Here is a 24732-nt window from a genome sequence, read left to right as displayed (position 1 = left end):
GGCAGCTGGAGAGCACAGTGGTGCCACCAAGGCTTCCCTTCCCACATGCCGTGTCTGCTAGTGTCAGACCACTGCTCCTGTCTGTCATCTGTTCTCTGTGCAATGCATTCACACATGCGTTTGAGGGTCCTCCTTCACAACTAATGTACTTTCGTCCTCAGGATAAAGTAATTATAGGTCACAAAATTCAACTCAACATGGAAAAGCAATTTCCATTCTTGGTTAGCATTTCAGTCCTGAGGCTGTGTTTAGGAAGGGACCCCTGTGAGGGCAAGTCATGAATACAATGGTCTGAATGCTGAACTGTAGCTAGCAATCAAAACAGAAGTACAAGAGATGGTCTCACTACTGCTCATCTCAACATGGGCTTTTACTTTAGGAGAAGTTCATGCATCTTCCTGTACAAACTGCAGACTTACCCTCCGTCTTTCTTGACATTTCCAACTGGGTGTTTACGGACATCTTCAAATTTAATCTATCAAGTATAACTCTGGATTTGAGTTCTCTGCCATCCTAGCAATCCCTTCTCCACGTGAGTGCTACCTTGTTTCACCCACCCATGGCTTCCCACAAACCAAGAATGCAGCTCCGTGCCCTAAGTGACCATGAGGATGTTGACCTCTGTCCTCACTCTGACCACGTGTGACATTTATCACACCACATGTGACATTTATCACACACCCTTTATTCTTGCATCACCTCCAACTCAGCCCCACCCCAGCGCCTTTGTGTCTGCTCTTGTCCTCGACTGAAGAGGTGCTCAGCTCCAGAGGTTCATGCCTGGCTTCCTCGTATTGTTCTGACCTCAGCTTCTACTTCTTTGAGTCTTGCCTGGCCCTGCTGGATAAGAACTAGCCAACTGTCTAGATCTTAGGCCTCAGCACTGGTGTCCTCTTTTATTTACTCTGTGGAACTTCTTAGCAGACCATGCCTAAGGGATTTGCTTATTGTTAGCGCTTTCTCATTCACGAGACAGCAGAATGTTACTATTATTCACGGCTAATCACAATAGACTTGCTAAATACAGATGTGTGAATAAAGAGGCTAATGAGGTAGTAAAGCCAGTGTGGTTTTCCTCTTGTGAAGATAATGTATGTCACCTTGTTTGTGCACACATCCCCTCACAGGAAGATTTCAGTCGCTGCTCAAATCATCTCCTGGTACCAGGCAACCCCTGATCTACAAGCTTCTATCATGCCAAGCCCAGGTAACCTTTCTTTTACTGTGTCTTCGCAGATGGCCTCTGTTGTGGAGTTTTCTTTAAAATAAAACAACACCAACAGAGATGTGCACTGGTCCCTTTTTAAACTTCTGAATCTCTCTCCACTCACTTGAACTGGAATTCCATCTGGCCAAAGATCCCAAACCTGAGATGTAATTTCATCAACGTGTCAAGCACCTTCTGTCCCCACCACCATTCACTGGTATTTTCATAGGAGGCAGGGAAATTAAAATGACACCTGCAACATAGCCTTCCTCAAGACAATCAGTTGTTGTTTGTCCTTGTTCACAGGCAGTCACTCTCCCTAAGAATTTAAGATACATAAGAAAAAAGACATTTGTTCTTGTCCACTATAGTACCATTAGAAGCTAGAGGACTGTGAATATACAGAATGAGTTCAACTAAATAATTAATTAATTAAAGAATGGAAAAATAATCATGTAATAACTGATGCACACATGTGACACGCATATGTGCATGCAGTTCACATCTTTTTGTTTCAAATACAGTGCTTATTCTATTTACTACGCTAAGTCTTTAGTGACCTTAACACAATATATAAAATGACTTATTGTTAAAGAACTGATATAGTAACTCATAACCAGGAAGCTAACGAATTGCAGCGTTTATTTTAAAATCAAGCTGCTTTGTGTATTTAGTATGTGTACGACGATGTTCATTTTTATTGTCAATATTAATTTTGGACATGAAGGTAAACTTCAGAAGCAAACTTCATGACTTGAATTGATATGGTTACTTCTGGAACATGACATTTTGAGAATCATGAACTAGTGCACACTAGAAGCTTCTCTGATCTCTTAACAGATAACTAGTATGGCAGCTGAGTAACAGAACTTTGAAGATGGCTTGATGTTATCTGGGTTACCTTGACTCTTCAAATCAAGCAATCATTTTATTAAAAAAAAAACCTTCCTTTCACTTTATATCATTAAGAGGAGGCAAAAGCTATGGCAATATTAAAGAAACATTGGTTTATTCATATGAGCCAAACTGGAGTAGAATTTCTTTATAAAGAGAGTTTGATCACACACTTCCATTTTATAGACAGTGGTGGCAAAGGACGGAGTGGAAATACACGGAGTGGAAAGTGACTATTGTTGACTGGTCCGCAGCCAGTCCCATCCCTAAATCCCTACAGAGAGCAAGCTCCACACAACTTCTTCCGGCTGAAGCATAATCATTGTGAAAACCTAGAAATGCAACTCAGATTAGCGATACTTTCCTTTACTTAAACTTATTTTAAAATCCAGTATTTTCCCAAAAGAATGAGATTGTTAATGTAGCAAAATACTCTATGTATTCAACCTATACAGTACTTTCCTGCTTCCTTCCAACCACCTCTCCATTGTTTGATGGGAAGGTAAGTCTCATGACTTGGGTTCTCATTAAGTAGCGACCTAAACAAAAACGGAGTCTTCATCAGAAACAGCAGCCCTGGAGCTCACTAAGTAGACAAGGCTGGCCTTGAACCCCAGAGATCCACCTTATTTTCACTCCTGAGTACTGAGATTAAATGCATGGGCTACCACACCTGACTCATTTGGGAAGATCTTATTGTTTAAAGGTTATAAATTGATTAGAACATCTCAAATTAACCATAAGTTTATATAAAGGATGGAGTTAAGTTTATTATTTTCCAAATCTGTGCTCAGAAAATCTTTCCATTTTGTACAATAAGAATGGAACAGGGACAGAATAAAGACAGTAACTTTGACAGATGAGTAACTGAAGTAAAATTTGTAGGTAGGCGCTGGTGTTGGCAAAGCAGGAGAGGGAGGGTGCTGCTTATGCAATCAGCTAACTTACTTTACAAAATGAGTGCTCTTAATTGGCAATAATGGTTTCATAACTCACCTCTGCATACTTTAGCTTCAATGTTTTATGCATTTCTCGAAAACGACTGTAACGCCTGAATACAGTCCATGTCTCATCTAGGACAGAAATCTATTAGCAAGAAAGCAAAAATGAGGCAGCATTAATTACAAGGAAAAAGTAACTAAACTTTTAAAAACATAATTTAAAAATTAAATTAAAAGTGATTAGCATGTAAAATGTCTGCGCAATTGAAAAAATTAATCTGGCTGCATAAATACAACTTATAAATAGTAACTGTGTCCTAGTAAACATGCATCTTTTGCTGCCATGTCTTATATGCATTATTATAAGTGACACCTATGTAAAGCTAGGGGCAGAAGAATACCTCTTTACAGGACGGATGAGACAGCTCAGAGGTAAAGGTGCCTGCCCTGAAGTCTGAAGACCTGAGTTCTATTGCCACGACCCACACAGTGGAAGAAGAGATCTGACTCCTAACAGTCCTTTAGCTTTTCATGCATGCCAATGAACACAGATGGCCACTTCGCCCTCCCCTTCTCTCTTCTCCCTACCGTTCTCCCTCCCTCCCTCCCTCCCTCCCTCCCTCCCTCCCTCCCTCCCCCCCCCCTCTTTCTCTCTCTCACACACACACACACACACACACACACACACACACACACACACACACACACACATACACACACACACACACACACCAGGAGAAATAAATATTGCTTAACTCTCCTAGCTGGTAGAATCCCAGCGGATATTCTTTTACTTATAGCTATGTGTCCAATGTAAAATGTCTAGTGTGGTTCACTAAAGGTCACCACAGTGGACAGGAGAGAAAGACAAGAGAATGAGAGGGAAGAGGGAAGAAAGGAAGGAAAATATTCGTTTGTGCTTATGGTCACTACCTTAAATACACAACAGTGGATTTTGCATTTCTAGGGAGAATGTCTGCCACAGACTCTTCCTGGTTTCCTGGAGTAAAAGCAAATGCCACAGCACGTCACACCACCAAGAGCTGGTGATCCTTGGCAGCGCCACCGGCACAACTGAGCACCACCATCGACCTTGCCTCTTCTCAGCTCTACTTTTGTCCTGAGCTCCATGAACCCGGCATAGGGACAGCTTTCTCTGGATGTTCCTCAGGCATTTCCAATTCAACCTGACATTCTCCCATTTAAAGACATTGAACTACACCCAACACACCCAGCCAACCAGAGGTGGGGCAGTCTTCCTCGGATGTCCTTTTAACATCCCCACATCAGAACAAGGTGCTGGGGCTTGCTAGCACTTTACTTCTGTTTCTAGAAATGAGCTAAATCTGTACCTGGTACCTGCTGCCTGGGGGAGTGTGATTAGGCAGATGTGAGGTAGACCATGGGGCACCGATATAGAAAAGCCACAGAGAAAGAATGCCCAGTTAGGGAGCTTCCGGAGGAAGAGTGTTTTGAATCCCAGGATTGTCTGACTCACTCACTTCTAGATTGGCAAATATGCCGTTCCAGGGCATGTGCAATGACGCACATTTTTTATTATTATGCTTCTGTATTTGCTTTTTCATTAACATTTTAATAATGGCAGGTTTCTTCTCATTAGTTTCTTTGAAAGCAGATATTTCCATAAGAAATAAATAGTTGATAAGGAGGTAAAGATGCAGGTGCTTCGCAGCTGTGGTGTGCCTGAGGCTTGGTATGATGTGCCAAGCACTCAAGCTGGGGACCACTGCTCCTGGCAGCCAGGCTGGTAGGTTTTCCTCTTCAGAACTGTCCTCAGCAGAGACAGGGCAAGGCTGACACAAGCAGTGGAGCAGAACAGGGGATGCATGCCTTGGGTGGACAGGAACCAGGCACCCAAGAGAGAATGAGAGCGTGGAGGAGGAGAGCGTGGAGGAGGCCTTTCATCTTCCCACCTGCCTGGTGGTGCATGACACCAGCAGAGCCAGAGCATTACTGGAACGAGATCTGTGCTGTGGAGGTAGGAAGATGGAAGTCTCAGAGGCGAGGTGAGGCCCTGCTCTGTGGCATTAGAAGATCACCGAGGAAAGCTAAAGTTGTGCCTATAACTCAGACTCCAAGGCCTCCTTCATGGGGAACCTTTCCACCAGACCTCTTAGAGCAATAGTGGAGCACCTACAAGATTTCATAGGATTTCAGAGTGCAGCAGGAATATCCATCACTTCAGCCTCCAGTAGGGACACCTGTCACCTCTATTATGTCTGAAGGTGACTCCTGCTGTTGAATCACACCCCTAAGAGCCCGTGCAAGTAGAAACCACCAGAGCACAGCACTGACACTCTTGACAGGGGCTGCTCGTCTGCACTGTGTCCTGGGCCTCACCTAGGCAGCAAACATTCCAGGGCTCCAGCTCAGACCAACTCTCTAGAGTACCAAGCTGTAGCCTATTGTCTTAAAAAACAAAATCTCAATTGTTGATTTTTACCAATAAAGACTCAGGATGCAGATGCTAGGGTGAAAACTTGCTAGCTCAGAGAGGCAGAGAAAGCACCCAGCTGACCTTGCTCAGCTCAGGAAAAAGCCAAAAACCAAAAGTCTGCTAGCTCATCCGACAGCTCAGGAGAAAAAGCCAAAAGGTAAAAGCCAGAAAGTCCTTTTTCCTTCTCCACACTATCTTAAATACTCTTCTCTCAAGTCTCTCCTTTCTACTTAACGCCTGTCAGCTTGCCCCACCTTTTGACCTAGGGTTAACTTTATTAAATTCTGTGTACAGAAAGCTCCTGGATTGAAGGTGTGTGCTGAGCCACACCAAACAAGAAACAGGTTTTTACAGTTCAGTCTTGGAGTTCATAACGGGATCAAATATCCTGCAACAGCAATATACTTTGCTTCCCCAAACCATGTTACTCCTCCCCTCTAACACACCAGTTTACTTCCTGTCACACTGTCCTCACAGTCGTCTAGGCAGACTGCTACTCTGGCATCTTAAACACCCATTTACACCCCCGTTTCCTTTCCAGCTAGCCCTCTACACTCTCTCTTATATTAAAACCAAAGTCTTAGCTTACTTACAATACCATCAACTTATTTCTTCTTCTTTTCTCCTGAACCCACACTAAAACAGCACTCCACCAAGGTCATCACCACCTCCATATTGCTAAGCCTATGGCTTAATTCTTGACCACGGCCTCACTTCACCTCTGGGAAGGAACCAAGTGGAGCTGGCTCACTGCTCAAACCTTTACTTGGCTTCCAGACTGCGATTCCTTTATCTTTGTACTTTTCTTGCCGAGATTTCTCATCTCCTTGACCTCTAAGCATCAAATACACCCGGAGTTCATCCTTGGCCATGTTTTATTTTTTACCCTGCACTCTCTCCTTCAGTGATCTTATTGCTCAGATGTACACGCTAGGGCTCCCTGGACGCTGGTCTCCTGCTGCTAAACCTAGACTCATATAGCCTACTGCTGACATGGACGTCCAAAATGCAACTCAAGCTCAACAGGGCACAGCTACTAAAATTAACAGTAATCAAATCTCATCCTTTCCCCATGTCAGCTACCGTCATTCTGCTCATTCAACCCCAATCCGTGGCGCCATCCTTAGTGTTCCTTTTTCTTACACCTTACATGCAACCAATCAACAGACTCTTATTTTAATTATTCAGAATATGAATCTGGTCAGTCCTCACCAGGCCCCAGGGACCCAGAGCAGACCATATAAGACCTGGACCCTGCAGGTGTGGCCTCAGGGACCCAGAGCAGACCATATAAGACCTGGACCCTGCAGGTGTGGCCCCAGGGACCCAGAGCACACCATGTATGACCTGTACCCTGCAGATGTGGCCCCAGGGACCCAGAGCAGACCATATAAGACCTGGACCCTGCAGATGTGGCCCCAGGGACCCAGAGCACACCATGTATGACCTGTACCCTGCAGATGTGGCCCCAGGGACCCAGAGCAGACCATATAAGACCTGTACCCTGCAGGTGTGGCCCCAGGGACCCAGAGCAGACCATATAAGACCTGGACCCTGCAGGTGTGGCCTCAGGGACCCAGAGCAGATCATATAAGACCTGTACCCTGCAGGTGTGGCCTCAGGGACCCAGAGTAGACCATATAAGACCTGGACCCTGCAGGTGTGGCCTCAGGGACCCAGAGTAGACCATATAAGACCTGGACCCTGCAGGTGTGGCCCCAGGGACCCAGAGCACACCATGTATGACCTGTACCCTGCAGATGTGGCCCCAGGGACCCAGAGCAGACCATATAAGACCTGTACCCTGCAGGTGTGGCCCCAGGGACCCAGAGCACACCATGTATGACCTGTACCCTGCAGGTGTGGCCCCAGGGAGTGTATGCTTTGTTCTCTTTTAGAAATGTTTGCTCTCCAAACACTCATATGAATAGTTAATTACCTTGTTTCCTTCAAGTCTGCTCAAAAGCCACACTATTAGTGATGCCTGCCATATCCTATCTAAGACTGCATCCCTTCCTTGACATATTTTTTCCTTTTTTTTTTTTTGTAATTAGCAAAACGAACAAATATGGCATATAGTTAGTTTTGGTTTTTATTTCCCGATAAAATGTGAGTTCCAGGAAAGCTATTCTTTTCCTCTATGGGTTAGAAGAGCATGTGACAAATAGAAGGCATCCTGAAGACCAGCTGGAAGACCAAGGCCCAAGACACACTTGTCTTAATATTCTCTTATGCTCAATATATATACTGAAATTTCTCCAGGGAGAAAAGTCCATTAAAAAGATCACATAAGATTAGGGTGAGGGGAACTGGGCACTGAGCCTAAGGTTCATTTTCCTCTGTGGCTTTCACAGCTTAACACCTAACCACTGCTTGAGCTCTGGGGTGAAAGGAATGTCAGAGCATGACTTTGGGGGTCACTCTCCCTCTCACAGCAGTCCTGGGATAGTGCCTTCCTAAAGGATCCCAACCCCTCTAACCGCATACAGTAAGCACTGTGACAGCCACAGTGTCGCTGGGCAGAGGCCAGGGGAAGGACAAGAGGAAGCTCTAAGTCCTTCCCTAAGGTTACACTCCAACACATTCAGTTACACATTCTTCGCTTTTCTGGAGTTAGACCTTAGTGCTTATAATGGTGGCAGTGTGTTCCCACAGTGTGCAGGTGGGAGGGTGGGGGCGGGGGAAAGAGCTGGGCTAGTGTGGTAAGGACCATGCTTAGCTGTCTTCATAGTCACACTGGGCTTAATGAGGTCATAGAGGTACCAGAGGGATCTGTCTATGTGCGTGTTATCTGGTGAGTCCAAGATCCTTCACACAGCAGAAATGTTACTAGAGCTCAGATTCAGCAGGAATGGAGAGCTTGCCCTGCATGCACAACACACCCTCTCAGGGAACAGTAACAAAATGGGTGGCAGTGGAGGGAGGGGTTAACAGTAAAAATCACATTGGCACATTCTGAGCAACAGACTTTCAAACTGGCTGAGCTCTCCGGCCCTGCAGAGCCGTGGGAAGAGAGACCAGGGGCACCACGGGCTGCAGTTGCCCTGCTCTGATGACTGGAGCTCACGCAGATTTCTCTGGATAATCACAATAGCAGGCCCTTTTATAATAACTACACTGAAAATATGGTGCATTTTCTGTAGAGTTCTAACACAAGGTGATAGGGAGGCATATAGAGATTTTAAATTTCTTTACAAATTCCATGCTATTTTTATTTGAGTGGAGGTTACAGACAAGGACAGGAAAGGGTCCTGTTTCCCATCTCATTTATTTAAGCCTTGCTTTGTCTAGAGACATGTAAACAAGGTGGAAACAATGATGATGTGGAATGACACTCATTAGCAATTTGAGAAAAAAGGAAGGCCCTGGGTGACACTGTATGGCATTGAGTGACATCTCTGCTGGGACACAGTCAAAGCCTTCTCTCTGATGGAAAGACACTATGCTGAGGGCTGGAGGCTATCTCATGCAAAATTTAGGGGAAAAGTACAGAAATGCAAAATACAACTTGATGTCCAAATTAGCTCTAAATTAAAACTGGGCATAGCACAGGAGCTTGTTCATGAGGGGAGGGACAGCAGATGCGCAGAACAGATACGTCAGACATAAGCAGTCAATCATCTCCTTAGTGCTGACAAGGCAAGGCAGACTTCTGAGGTGCACATTCATTGCTCCTCTCTCTCTGAATGGCTCTGCTGACACAGATCCATCTTTCCTGCGCTGTAAAATGATTAAGTGCAACCTAAACACCATAAACATGCCATGAGATGGACTGTACTTACAAATAAACAATTTTCAACGGAGTGCTTCCCACAAGTTTAGCTTATATACATATTTTGCTGGGTTAGGGACTGTCGATTTTAAGATATGTCACCAGTAACATTTGCTGGTGTTCAACCATCTGTTTGAGGAACAGCATAAACAGCTTGTCATCCAAAGAAAGAGCCTCTAACTAGCCCCCACTTAAGTGGATATTTGAAGGGATCCTTAACATACGCATTGAACATAACTCTTAAATACCCCCATGAAGACCTTCAACACCCCCCAATGTGTGGACATGCACAGCAGGAAACACTAATGCACAGGGCTTCGTCAACATCTCATACCATAGAACATGAGGCTGGAACACTTTCTAAGGTTCTGGTCCAGAGGGCCCATGCAGTATGGGAAGAAGCTATGGGAACCTGATTTATATTTATTTTTTATAGCATTCTCTTTACATTACTACGTATGTTGGTGTGATATAGTACGTGATAAGGATACTTAGTGAGTGGTATACTTTATGAGGAAATAAACAATCACATTGTCTATCCAGTCCGTAATTTTTCTCTCTGCTAGGCACTCGTATGTGTACTTGTAAGTGTTGGGGATGTAGCTCAGCAGTAGATCACTTACGCGGCATGTGCAAGGCCCTGGGTTCCATTCCCAGAACATTACAAAAAAAAAAAAAAGTTAGGTGCTATTAACTATTTTAAGCTGAAGACAGAAAATAATAAATTCACAAAGGTCTCACATTCCCAAGATGACAGAATCTAATTCACTACTTAGGCTCAATGTCTTATGTAAAACATGAAATATATTCTGAAAGTATGGATCTGTACAGAGATACACATCGGTGCATGAGGTTTAATTAAAATCTCTTCAGACAACTGCTGCAAAAAGAACTAGCCAAGAGTACTAGCTCAGGCCAACACCCCGGTAAGCACAGGAATAGGCTGCATTGAGCACAGTTGCTTCTCCATTCTTCTTCATCCATATCTACCTCCAACATCACCAGATCTGTCGGAAAGGACCAAAGACTAATGTGTGCTGATGTCCAGTGGGTATAAATGGCCTGAAGATGCTGAATCTACCGGTCTCTTCTTTACAAGATCCTCACCCTGGAGGCCAGAGCTAGACTTGAGTTTTCCTGACCCCACAGAGCAGCACCTCCAAGTTTCTCTGTCCCTCAGCCTAACGGTGGGACCCATCAGAATCACTCCGCATATCACAGAGCCCATGCTGTCTCCTTTCTCTGTTTATAGCTAGAATGAAATACAGGCCATTGCAGCTTGGCACCATCACTCCACTTTGGGAATCTTTTCAAATTACATTTTTCTGTGATGAGCATCTCAAATATTCTGGAATTTCAGCCTGCAACAATCACTTTTTTGTGATCATCAAGAATGACCGAAGTCACACAACATTAATTCCCACAGCATCCTTCCAGTGTCTCTCAAAATGATCCAGCTGATACTCAGCCCCAAGCCTTCAAACCCCCTCTGCCTTCGGTATTTGCCATTCTTACTCGAGTATCTCTCTAAAGATAACTTCAAACTCTATTATACTCTATAGCCACTATGTCACTTGTGCTTATCAAAGACCAGCGTTCCTACTGCCTAGAGCACCTTTCCTCTTCCTCCGTCCGTCAAATCCACTCACCCCTCTCAAAGGAATAACAACGCGAGCCTACCCTGACATCTTTCTCACTGCCTTCCCCGAGCCTTGCACCTCTGTTGCTCTATTTCTGTGCATGCTCCTTTCCCACACTTGACTGCTGCAGGGTGAATCCTTTCCGCCTTCTCTGTACATCAGTTCCTTAATGCACCCAGGGAGGAAGGTGTATACGTTTGTGTACACTACAAAAACCTCATAAATATCTTTTAAGTAGAAAGTGAATAATGGGGAATAGTAATTTCTTCACTAATACACAGAGGTATTAGTAATACACTAATAAACTTAATTCCAATAAGTTACATTTTGATTATATTTCCTAGTTCCTTCTCTCTCTGAAGGCAGTAGAATGGCCTGCATCTTTGTCCTTTTCTGAGTTAGCAGCAAATCGACTGTGCAGAGTTTTTGGTAAGCAGGCTTTGGGGAGATAAGGAAGGGGTCAGAGAATCATAAAGTAAAGCAAGAAAATGTCACCTGTCATATGTTGTTCCCTGAGAATACTGCACTCATCCAGTAAGGCCACATAAATAAGTGACTTGGGGGTTGGGATCAGAGCAGGTGGGTATGACACAGGAAGACTCCAAAGGCAATCTCTAAATGGCCTAAGAAGAGTGGATTTACTTAATTTTCAGAGTCCTTGGCACTGAGTACCAGCTTGGAAATAAAAGCCAAGGCGGTGGCCAGGAGCTGCATGTCTTGACTTGGTGAGGGGAACAGTCACTGCAGGAGGGGAAGCTGGGAAGCAGTGCAAAGGCCATGCTATGCTGAGGACGCAGTGTGCTGCTGCCCTGGGGAAGACGAACACGGAGCGTGGAGAATGGAGGCTCCTAAATCAGAGTCCCTGGCAACGTTTAGATGCTTCTGCTTCCATATTCTCCACAAGTCAGGAGGCCCTTCTGTACAGACAGTGTCCCAGAGACCTGAGCGTGGTGTGAATCTGTGGGACCATGAAAGTGACCCAAGGGCGCTATGCTGGATTAACACCCATATTCTACATGGCTATCAAGTGGCCCAAAAGCAAACGGGACTTTCTAGCTGGCACAAACCCAGCCTTAACGATGAATAACTAACTGCTTAATGGCTCAATGTCAGCATCTTCAAAATAGGAGATAATACTTCTTACTTTAGTATACTTGCCTTATATGGTGGGCTGAAGGTAAATTTGATGGAATGTATGACGTCCCTGGGATTCACACTCAGGGTTATTCCTGACAAAGGCTCTTCTAGCACTTGATAAGCACAGGTGACAAACGGGGCAATCACTCCACTTTAAATGCACAGCAGAGGGCAAAGGTGACAGCCCAGCACTATTCCCTTTACGTTTACTAACTTCTGAGGGGCACAGTGAGGAATGTGAGCTACGGCCACCATCGGAGAATGGAAGAGGAAAGGCTAAGGATGAGCATACTCGCTCACAGCTTCAGCCTAGTGACTTGACTAGTTGCATAACATCAGCACAATTCTTTGAGGCCTCAACTTTTTCAGCGGTAACCTGGACTCGTGAGACACCCACGAAAGGAGGAGAATATCGTGCGGTCCAGAGCACAACACGTGGGCCTCAGACACAGCTGCTCCTCACTCAGTCCTAAGTGAGGTGTCTTCACCAAACCCTTCCCTTCAAGGCTCAAGCAGCTCTACAGAAGAGGAAGAAAGATGGAAAGAGCCAGAGCTGAAGGACACTTCAGGGAAACAGTACCTTTCAGACACAACAGGACTGATGTGCATATGAACTCACAGAGACTGTGGCAGAGTGATCCAGACCTGCATAGGTTCCAGTTAGACGGGGCCCCACCCTAACCAAGAAGCTCTTTGCATCGATACTTGCTGGTAAAGGGAAAATGTTTTCTTCAATGGAGTGCATGGGTATATCAGCTACACCTCGGGGAAGGCCCCATGCCCAGGAATAGTTTTTATGTGGGCTTTTTCATTTTGTTTTGTTTTGATTTTTCATCTTATTAATCTTTTGTTTGTTTTACTTTTTTTGAAAAAAAAAAGGTTGTTTTGAAATAGAGAAAGAACATAAAATTGGGTGTGCAAGGAAGAGGGGAGGATTTAGAAAGAGTTGGGGGAGGGAAAAATCAAGATCAAAAGGTATTTCATGAAACAAGTTTTAATTAACAAAAGAAAGACACTGTGTGCTGCTGAAGGAAGGCCTCTTGGACTCCTGTGAGGTTCCCATGGGCAGTGCGCAGTGCATCTGACTCACCCAACAGCTACTCTAGGAAGAGAGAAAGTCCTTAAAGCTGTAAAAGTAAGAAACGTGGAAACGGACATTTCCTTAAGAGGAACACTTGGTGAGAGTGACATTCGGGACAGACCTCTGAGGATGTGGCCGCTGCTCTGAGGTGCCTGGGACTCACTCTCGCTTCTTTTAATCCGTTCCTTGCCTGTTTACTTTCTGTCAACAAACACAGGGACTCAAGTGGAGGCAACACAAAACATTAGTTGATCTGTAATAAAACCTGGGAAAGGAAAACAATGGCTTTTGTTTGTTTTTGTCTTTGTTTGCTTGCTTGTTTCGAGATATATATATATATATATTCTTTCATATATATTCTTTTTTTCAGTGTAAGAAAAAAATTCTTAAGGAGCCAAGGCAGTATTTAAGGAAACAGAATCAAGGGGTGAATGTGACTCTTTCAGGCCGATGTAACTTCCTTTGCCACTACTTCTGCTGTCAAGCAGCACCCACACTGGGTCTTGGCTCTGGATAGCTGGGCACACGTGCAGCAGAGTCCATTTGTCCCGGCTCTTCTAATGCACACAGAGGGAGATAATCTATCATATTCCTAATAAACATAGGCCCAGATGCCAGCGCAGCACTCAGTCTGAGCATTTATATTCTGTCATGTTGGGAACAAGTACGCCTAAAAGACAAGAGTGTGTGTGTGTGGTCTTTCTAATAGACTGGAATGGCTCTCGTTTTTGTTCTGCCAGAAAGAGAGCATTAGTTCTGACTGAAACTGTCTATAATCACCACAACTCCTAAACTGCTCATTTGTTGGGCATCTCCTTGGGATTCCTGTCAGGTCTGCCAATCATCAAATCCTCGAGATTTGTTAGAGCTTTGAGAGGAACCCCACTTTACAAAGCATGCAAGACTTGGTCAGAATTCAAAACAAAAAGTTTAAGTGTGTGTGTGTGTGTGTGTGTGTGTGTGTGTGTGTGTGTGTGTGTGTGTTAACAAATTATGTAAGGTAGCAAGGATTTAGAAATGGCTATTATGTCTAAGACGATACTAAACTATGTTCTCAACTTCTAAAAAGTGCAGGAATTACTGACATTTAGAAAATGTATTAAAACAAGGACAGAAATCAGTGAGGTTTCCTCGATTTAGATACTATGAGGCATATGGGACCTGGGCCTGCTCACCAGCTGCATGGCCTTAGGCCACTCACTTATGATTACCTTATGTAATACAACAAATTCCCTCACTTTGGAAAGTTCTCTGCATTTGTAGAAATGTCTAGCAAAATGGTTGGGGGCACTGAAGATCTTGGGATAAATTTTAGCTTGCCTTTTTCGTGAGGAGCTACAAACTCAGTGGCATACTGAGACGCAAACGGGCATGGGGGGGAGGTAGGGGGTAAGTAGCAACAGGGAACACGGAGTCACCCTCATTAATTAAGAACATTCGGCAGTGTGGACGGATGATGCTCACAAGAAGGGTTAAGCATAGTGGTGGGACAGCGTGAGGCTCTCACACATACATCAGAAGTGGGATGCAGGCCTCTTAAGGCGCTGATGGTCTACATAGTCGTGCTAGGAAACTTTGTAGACATCATGCTTACCATTGGCCATTGGTCCCTATCGCTGCCTCTCATCTCCAGTCAAGCCACCACAGAACGGAATGATGCAGGACTTTGGGCAACAGAGGAGATTGCTTCTATGGTAGCTATTTTTTTTTTTTTTTTGTAAACAAATAAAAAGAATCAGCTAACCGGAGAGGCCTAGACATTGTATGTTAAGTGCAAGCAGAGGAAAGAGCTGGTCAAAAGGGATGAGGTGCATCTGTGCGAGAATGGCAGGGTCTGTGCAATGCTGGACAGTGAGAGGTTGCCCAAGTTGTCAGGAACCTCTTCAGAGTAGATGAGAACAAAGCAGGAGGGGGTTGGAGATGAGAGCAAGGGCTTCCGGCGGCAGAGAGCTGGAGACCCTATGTCCTGGGACCATGTGGGAAGGCTGGGCAGTGAGCCTAGACATGCATTTCTGTGAGAACAAGAGCCTAAATAAAATGAAGCTAAGTTCTAGCTGCTGCAGACTGCCCAACACCAGGGCACTTGTGTGTTCACGCACTAGAAGGCAGAACTGCTGAAGTGTGAGATACTTCACACTTGGATTTAACACAAGAGGCTCCACTCTTGCACACTCCCTGAATGATGAAGAGCAAGGCAGCTGCACTGTGAGGACTAGCAAAGGGACCCCGTACAAGCAAACAGGGTTTGGGGAACCTGTGGGGTGCTGTTCATAAAGGACACTCAAGAGTCAAGCTGGAAACACAAGAGCACAAAGGGATTTTCACCACCCCAGGGGCTCTTGGCTTCACAATGCTATGCTACTGCTGACGTATCCCACTGGATGATTGTTAGCAGTCAGGTACATGTGGGGCCTGGAGACTCAGGTCTGTCTAAGACCAACAAGGTCTAAGAAGTTGAAACCTCCCGGAGACCAGAATTCAAAGGGATAATGGCATCTGGGAAACACCTGACTAAGTTGTGGCACGGCAGCAGAGTGGACCCAGGCTGTGCATGGCGGGTGGGGAGCATGGGCAGTACTGCTGAGGGCCTTTCCAGAAACAAGTGAGACGCCGTCTTAAAGGGTTACCTTGTTAGAGGAGCAGGAACTCAGGAAACAATGATCAAACATAAACTAGCATCAGCTCATTTCTTTATACTACTGTGTTTGACATGTACATCAGAGTACACGGACTTTAAAATGTCATTATTTCTATGACAAATGAGTATGACACTCTCTGTTAGCCTTACCCACAGATTTCCCTGGCTGGTGTTTCATATCATGCTGAAATATAATTTTAAAATTAAATTTTACCTACTCTGATCCTAGCCAACTGAAAATGGCAAGCATGACTCAAGGGGATTGATTCCTGCTCAATCACTGAAAACCTTTGAAAAAGTTTTGGGGTGACAGCAGTAGTCTAGGGAGTGGCATTACCAAGGCAGCTGTGATTTGGGGCAAGCAGGGCTCTTACAGACACATATTCCTGACCAGCAGGTGACATTCCACTCAGAGAGAAGGCAGGCTAGCCCGCCTTCAGCCTTCTGCCTCTCTGTGACACCTGGCGGCCAGAGAACATCTATGTGTCTGAGGTTCCATCCTCAAGAGGATACACTTTTAGGTCTCCTTAAAAGGGTAACTTCAATGAAACACAACAAACCCTTTGACTCTGCGTTCCCAGGCAGGGCCCTCCAAAGGTTAGTAATGAGCGTGGGGCCTGTCACGGAAAGGACAACTTCATATGCTCTCAGCAAAGCACAGGAAATCAAGCATCAATGTGTGTGTGTGTGTGTGTGTGTGTGTGTGTGTGTGTGTGTGAGAGAGAGAGAGAGAGAGAGAGAGAGAGAGAGAGAGAGAGAGAGAGAGAGAGAGAAACAGAGGTGGAGAGAGATGGAGACACAGAGAGAGTGCACAAACCAACTATGCTCACACAGGGAGCTGCTTCTCACCAAAAGAGCCCCTGGCTACTACTACCTCTTGGGCTGAAGTTCCAAAAGGAAGCCCTGTCAAAGCAGCCAGACCCAGAAGGCGATGTGCTTCATGGAGCCTTCCACAGCTTGCACTTCTGCCTTCATGTATGTGAAGCTGCCACAAAGTGATCTCAAGTAGACAAATGAGACCAAAACCCAAACATATCTAGTTACTGATTCTCAGAGCTTTCCCACAAACACTTGGTTTGGTCCTCCCAAATAAAGCATGTATAAAATAGTTCTTCTGAGTTAAATCAACTCTGGTTTAATGAAAAGCTCTATTCTCATTTTAAAGACCAATGCTGGAAACTTCCTCGGGACACATAGGCGTTGAGATGAGAAGCATCTGGGTATCCGCTAATCTTCACTGTATCCCAGCATGCTCTTCACTACCTCACTTTACAGTGACTCCAGGGAAGCCAATGGATTTTAAAGGACTATCAAATCCTACTCAGCAAAGGGTAAAGGAAGGCAGGAGGAGAATGCTAGGAGCCACGCCTTACATCGCTCCAGCATTCACACACATTAAACACATATGCTATCTTATCACCTGCACTGGATGTGTTTATTTTTCACTTGGTGGATGGGACACAATTCTTAGGCATTCACACTGAGACTCGCAATGGATGGGCCTTGGGTACTGCCATATCTTTTAAGTCTCTAAGTGAAATGGCCAGTGACAATTTTTAACAAGGCCCATGGCAGAGGGATCAAGCCCTTGCAAGCTAGTCATGCACATGAGTCCCAGTAGGCCTTGAACAAGCTTGTCATGCACATGAGTCCCAGTAGGCCTTGAATATCACAGGGACATAGAGTTGGAAATGAAAACAAACTTTGAAAAAGAATCAGCAATTAAAAAATTATCTATGTATACAAACACCAAATTTTTCTTATAAAAGCCCAAAACTAAAGGGAATTGTTTTTATCAAAATCAAATTAATAACCTTTGACTTCTTAAAGCCACTTGGCTCACCAAGATAATTTAATAGTAGCACAGTATCATCAGAGACATATGAGACTATACGAGGTAATATGGCATATGCATGACATATTCAAATAACTTATAGAAAAAGTTAAGAACTTTGAAAACCTTTCAAATAGTAATAAGACCTTCAATGTAAGGTTTTATAAAGAAAAACTCAAAATCATTTTTCAAAACTTGGAATGGTATTTACATTATTTTTCTCTCATAGGCACCCACAGAATTATTAAAAAGCTCCCAATAAAAATTGTCAGCAGAGATTTTAGGGACAAGTGTGAAGTATCTGAGGTTACGTTCCAGTGTGGCAACTGTGGGCTTATTTTCTGTGAGTTTTCTTCATATATCAGGACACTATAGGAAACACCCAACCAAAAAGAAAATAATCATGGCCCAAGCCTCATAAGGACAAGTTGCACATGAAGAGTCACTGAAGGGCTCTAAAAACAGCATCCCAGGCATCCCCTGAGCCTGTCTGTTTTTATTTAAATTTAATAACAAATTCACATAGCACTTAAGAAGCACCAGACACTGAAGCGGGGTATAATGCAAGGGCATCTACTCCTTACAGCAACCCTGCTGGAGGGGTTTTATTTTCCACATGAAACAGATAAAGGTTACAAAGTCCCCAGATGAAGTGCAACAGATAGGAAGGGACCCACCTAGAGCCACTCTGGTAGCTCAGCCCTCGTCTGCAGCTTGTCTGTTCTTGCTTTGGTTAAAGAGGGGCAGCAGGATCATAGATGTTTCTTTCTGGTAGCAGGTCCTGATGCCTTTGCAGCTGTGTCCCCATCAGAGTGCAGGTGAAGGCACCACAAGACCTTTCGTAAGGGAGGACAGTAATCCCCCGAGCAAGCCAGCATGAGCAGCCCAGTCCTGCTGTGCCTACTACTGCTGGATTCAAGGACTGGTCTTCATATGCTCAAAAAGAGAAAGAAAGAAAGAAAGAAAGAAAGAAAGAAAGAAAGAAAGAAAGAAAGAAAGAAAGAAAGAAAGAAAGAAAGAGAGAAGGAAGGAAAGAAAGAAAGAAAGAAAGAAAGAAAGAAGACCTCATGGAATTTGAATTTCAGGTATTGATGCAAAGTACAGATCCTGAGAAGTCCCTGGTGGTCGCTTTTGGTTTCTCTAACTTTCTGTGGTATCGTCATAGTTTTGGCCACATCTGCATACTAACTGGGCTACTTACTCTCTATTGCTAAGTTCTATCTAAAGTGACCCAGTTATTTAAAAAGTAGTCATCTTTACTCAAGTTTTGTAACATTGAATCAATAAATAGCTAACCTCCATCAATGTGCTCATCAGTAATGCACACATGGACCAACTAAAAGCAGTGTGTCTCACTTCTGCAACTCCTACACTTGGGCCAGGGAAAGCAACATCAGAATCCAAAAGACGAAAATAATACAAACAGCCTTGAAGTTATCTTTGTGTATGTGAATGACATTACACATGTTAAAAAAGTAAACAGGATATAGTCTAACAAATACTATGGATCTGAGTAGGAATTGGGGACTATTGGTGCAAGGGTCGTGAGAAGCAGAAGAACAAAGCCATATTTTAGCACTTTAGTACAACACTAGATGAAGCCAATCAGGAAAGCTAAAAACCACCACTGTGCTGGCACCATACCTTTTCAACCTGAATCTTAAATATATAAATCATGGCCCACTTTTATATATTTATTTATTTATTCGTGTGTAAAGAAAAACTCAGTATGTAGAAATAAGCATCTAAACACTTGATTGGTAAGAAATAATTTATATTGTTTCTCTGAGAAGACTGAAATATGTGTGCCAGGTAGGAGGGAACGCCCCAGAGCAGAGGGGCTGTGCTGCACCAGGGTCTGGGCAGGTGCCGAGGCTCCTCCTCCCTCCTCCCCACCTGCTTCCTCCTTCAGGAGTCCCAGGCTTGAGCCTTTGCACAGAGCTCCTTCACCATCATCTAGTCTCTGGACATCGCGCCCCTCTAATGTAATGACCGCTGGAGACACTGAGTGCTGGTTATCCTCATTTTGCCAAGGGCCAGAAACTGAGCTACTAAGCAAACTGCTACAGAATCCAAGTCCATAGAACTCAATGACCTGATTCCCAGTCAGTGTTGATCTGAACCCAACTACGTTCAAGGCCACCCTGATGCACTGACACACCAACACCGCAGAGGACTTCATTACATTAATATCCTTGCCCATCCTTGAATAAAGAAATGTGATTAATCGTTAATTCACTGTGGAGGAGGGAAAAGCAGCCAGCAACATTTAACTAAGTGTTATGAGTCAATGGAAATAAATTTTAAAAATAAGATGAAGTCATTATTTTGGAAAGCTAATATCTTTCTCAAAAGTCATATATAAAACAATACTTGAAACAGGTTAAGAAAGCTTCTAATTAATAGAATGCACATACACACATACACATGCACACACAGAGAGCAGTAATGATGACAGCAATATATTGTTGATTACATAATAGCCACCTGACACAAGACTTCACACAAAATAATAGTCCTATAACATAGATGTTGTTACTGCTTTTGTAGATAAGAAAATCTAAGCCAAAGCCCATGGGTGGGGTGTCAAGTGTTTTGTTTTGCCCTGTCGTGAGAGGGTGCGCTCTCAAGGACATGTATGCAATGACTGAATGTTAACTTTCTGGAGTTGAAATGAGGAAAATTGCTGGGACCTTGGCTGGTACGCAGCCACTGCCTCACCGGCAGAGTGGTGTCCTTTTGCCTCCTGACGTGCTCCTATCTTTGCAGGTCACTTCCCCACCATCTGCCACAGTCTAGAGTTTCACAGACTGGATTAAAGAAATAAATGACCAGTGTCTTACAAAATAACATTCTCAACTAACGTCTTATTCTCTTCCAAAAGCTCAGAGGAAGCAGCACGGTCTTCAGCCTCCGCTCTAGAAGGATAGCGCAGGAGCACTTACCTTGACTTCAAACTCGAAGTGCTCATCCTTCCCTTGGCCACACAGGACATAGCGGGGAATGCTGATCTTAATGGGGTCCCTCAGGGCGTCTGGATTTGCTCCCAAAGGGCGAGAGTACATCCGCTATCAAAAGCACACCGAACAAGGGGGACAGAGAGAATGTAACATCACTGTGCTGTGGCGAATGCCCTGCTTGCGCAGAAGAGAAAAGAGCATCAAACTAGAAGAGTTTATTTAGAGAAATGATGGTTTCCTTTGAAAAAGACATGCTAAGCCTCTCTCACAACAAAAGGCCATGTCTATAGGTCTACCAGTCCAGAACGTTAGGGAAAAAACACTTCAAAATGTTGCATGCCTTTGAAGTTCCTTCTAATTTATAGAATCAAGTGAAAACAGGGACAGATTACACTTTGTAACTTAAAATCAGTTTTTTTTCAAAAGTCTTTATCAACTAAACTTATTTTTTCCTTTACATACCTGACTCCTGTAAAAACTAGAGATTTTGTTCAAATTCAATTCATCTTTAACAGTGAGCCACTTTTATAATGAAGTCACTGTAGTGTGGCAATCTATGCAAACCACAATTAAGACATTCCAAGTCTCTTCTTTAGGCTCCATGTGATTGACAATTAACTTGGCTGACAAGTATTTATGTTCTGGGTGGGAGGAAGCCAGAGGGGTCAGAGGAAGATGGCAGCATAAAACTTTCAATTTTCAAAATGAGTTCTTGAGTATAAACAGGAAGAAATCTCTGAACAATCATAATTTACATTAACCCAGGGCTTTAGAAAACTGAAGACAATATGTTTTTGAAGTAGTAGCAGTAAAAAAAAAATAGTTAATTAGAATCACACGTAAAGTTAACATTTGCAGAACCTACCATACACTGTAGGTTTACTGCCCAGTTTTTCTATACACTATTTCTATCAGTCTTCATGATATCCCCTCGAGGGGCTAATGGTTATAAACCTTACTAATCAAATGAGAAGCAGACTATAGGGCAAACTTATTCTATGAAGCAAGGGGCTGATAACCCAGGGTATGAACTTCACACTAATATGTTATTATGATATTAAATCTTAAAGTGAGGCCATCTATCAAAAATAAATGGGACTAATGAGTACATCATGAATTCAGTTAAGGTGTTGGAAATTCCATAAATATGCAATAAAATTTTTTTTTTTTTTTTTTTTTTGACTAAAAAGAAACAAGTGGGCAATACATGTCAGTTCTGCCAGGGAGAAAGGGACCTGGGGTCGAGGCAGGTACTCAGAGGTTTGGCCTTATCTGGCTGCCTGAGTAACAACTCAGATCCCTGTGTGTCACAGAGATGGACAATTTCTGGTTGTACCTTCTAGTCTAGCTGACAGAGCCAATGTTCGGCAGTGTGTGACGTTACCAATGCCTTTTGACAGCATCATGACTTTTCTCTGGTGGTTGGTCCCCCGGAGCAGGAAGCACTGTCCGCCACACAGCATATCTAATTAGCTGTCGTGGTTCCCAAAAACCCAAATGGAAATGCTTAGAGGTGTTTTTCAATAAACACTCCCCCCCCCCCCCCCCCCCGGGAGACAGGGTTTCTCTGTGTAGCCTTGATTGTTCTGGACTCACTCTGTAGAGCAGGCTGGCCTCGAGCTCGTAGAGATCTGCCTGCCTCTGCCTCCCCAGGGCTGGGATTACAGGTGTGTGGTGCTTTTCAGTATAAGCTCTACCAATCACGCTGACTCGCTGACAACCCGTGCCCGAGTTAATTTAAACACAGACCTTCCCTGATATATATTACCTGTTTATCAATTTAAAGAGGAAAAGAGGGGGAAAAAAAGAATTTAGTTGATCTATTTATAAAAACATGCTTAGCGATAAACAATAGTTTTCATTTACATATGTGAGTATTTGGCTGTGAGGCTCCTGCTTTCTTTCCCTTTATCCGTCTCCGTCGCATACAGTACTTAAACTTTCTAAGGAAAGGAATGCTGTCTCTTCTACAGACCCAAAATGCTGTTTTAGGATCATGTTCGTCCTATGTGAGGGCCGTGAGCTGTGGGCTGAGAAATGCCTGTGCTGGTCACAACTTGGCAACAGGAACGACTGTTGTGGAATTCCAAGCAGTAACTAGCAACTCTAACCCTGCTGTCACGGGGCTTGAGGCCCCACTTACTTTACTGTAACACTTAGCATTCTCCTTTCCGACTTAGGTTTCAAAATGAGACAGACCTGCCACCTGCAGTCTGGCTGCACAGGCTAGCCGACGACAACTTAGGCTTTTTCTATCTAAGGATGCAGTTGTGAAATAAATTCCGAGCGCAAGCAGGTAGCTTGAGGCTTGGGTTAGACACCCTCTAAGAGAAACTAAAAGAAACAAACAATATGAAACAAACCCATCTGCCTGGTGCTTGACCGTGTTCCTAGGTGTATGGGTGGAGTGGGGTGCGTTCTGAAGATCAGCTGAATCCTAAGTACCTACCTGACTCAGATCCACCCAGAACACTGTGCTGGCTAGTTATCCTGTCAGCTTGACACAAGCTAAGGTCATCTGGGAAGAAGGAATTTTTTTTTTTTTAAGATTTATGTATTTATTACATATACAGTGTTCTGCCTGCATGTACACTTGCACACCAGAAGAGGGCACCAGATTTCATTATAGATGGTTGTGAGCCACCATATGGTTGCTGGGAACTGAACTCGGGACCTCTGGAACAGCAGCCAGTGCTCTTACCCTCTCAGTCACCTCTCCAGGAATCTTAATGAAGAAAGTGCCCCAAGCATATTGGGCCTGTGGGCAAGCCTCTGGTGTATTTTCCTCATTGATGATTGCTATGGGAGGGCCCAGCTCACTGTTGGCAATGCTACCGCTGAGCTGATGGTCCTAGGTGCTATAAGAAAGCACACTGATCAAGGCCCAGTGAAGAAGCCAGCAAGCGGCACTCCTCCATGGCTTCTGCCTCTAGATTCATACCCTGAATTCCTTGAGTAATGGACTACAAGTTTTAAAATGAAATGAACTCTTTCCTCTGCAGGCCACTTTTGGTCACGGTGTTTTGTCACAGCAACAGAAAGCTCTCAGCCAGGCAGCCTTCCACACCCCCACCTGTATGTGCGCCATGATCAGTGGTTTCTGACACTCATACAAGCATGACTGACCAACCAGGATGAGGCAGTGAAGCACCGCAGACGCTGGGCTGGCAAGACTCCTATTCCTCTCCCCATTTCTCAGCATGCTGGAGATGAGAAACACTGCCAGGATACTACTATCATCCCTGACTGCAGTTTACTTGGGTACAGTGTCAATCGCACTGATTTCATATGAAACATTATTAATGAGCATATGGAAATAAATTACAACATACCCCCGCCCCCTGAATGTACCTGATCTTGTCAGAAGTGAATAAGGCAGGTGTCTGAAGATGTCTGAGCAAATGCATAATATATAGAGAAAAATAAAAAATGAACATCTTTCCACCAAGTCATTGCCTCAGGGTAATTTTTTTTAAAATTACTTTATGAAGTCAGTTCCATGAGAAATGTACAATTCTCAGATACAGTTGTGAAAGCTCCTTAACATTCTCCTAAAATATGTTGGTCTTGGACAGAAAAAAAATAAACATAATGTCTCATAAATGTGCTCTAGATTTGTATGTGGCTGTATTCTGAATACCAAGACATAGGAATATATGTGGAATCACTCTGCATCACACAGTTATCAGTACGTTGAAGTATCATGATGTTGTTTATTTTGGAATCAGTCACTTTCTCTGCAGTGGTCAAGACTGTTAGACTCAACAGGGAAGCTAGTGATCCACCAGCATAGGAGGTAGAGGATACAGTGGCCATCTATCTATTAGAAAGCAGCAAATCCACTCTGGGTAAGTATGTAAAATGTAACAAGAACCCTAAAATGTACTGTGGTGTGGTTACGTTTAGAAATAAAAAGCCAACGACAGGTACATAATTAGTAACAGAGATTACATGTTTATGGATAAGAGATATTATCTTTAAAAATTAAACAGAATATTTTGTTTTCAATGAAATAGTACCTTGTGTGTGCACATAATAGTTGTAAAATAATTGTGCCTAAACCAGAAAGGTTAAGTAACAAGGAGGGATCAAGGGTGTGGACTGCATGGCTCTCCCGGGGAAAGGGAAATAAAACAGATATTGTGGTGGACTGAGGTACTGGAACAAGAC

The 24732-nt window shown here is 43.8% G+C and overlaps 1 protein-coding gene across 7 annotated transcripts in view; it reads right to left on the bottom strand.

Annotated features, from left to right (window-relative positions):
• KIF16B (kinesin family member 16B) overlaps positions 1–24732 on the bottom strand; it is a 266440-nt gene that overhangs the window by 55935 nt on the left and 185773 nt on the right. For 3 of the 7 annotated variants that reach the window (XM_084774701.1, XM_084774705.1, XM_084774702.1), the window contains 2 exons: positions 20548–20670; positions 3098–3187 (listed from right to left, as the gene is read on the bottom strand). The exons of 1 other annotated variant lie outside the window; for it this stretch is intronic. In XM_084774701.1, the coding sequence (XP_084630827.1) occupies positions 3098–3187; positions 20548–20670 (213 nt within the window). Of the gene's footprint in view, positions 1–3097; positions 3188–13289; positions 13332–20547; positions 20671–24732 lie in introns of those variants that run through there. 3 more of the 7 variants (XM_084774697.1, XM_084774703.1, XM_084774704.1) reach the window with 3 other exon arrangements.

Source organism: Acomys minous (genome assembly GCF_964271855.1).
Source record: "Acomys minous genome assembly, chromosome: 3".
In the NCBI taxonomy this organism is placed as follows: domain Eukaryota; kingdom Metazoa; phylum Chordata; class Mammalia; order Rodentia; family Muridae; genus Acomys; species Acomys minous.
Note: the sequence above shows the minus strand (reverse complement) of the source record. Positions and strands in the feature narration are given on the sequence as shown.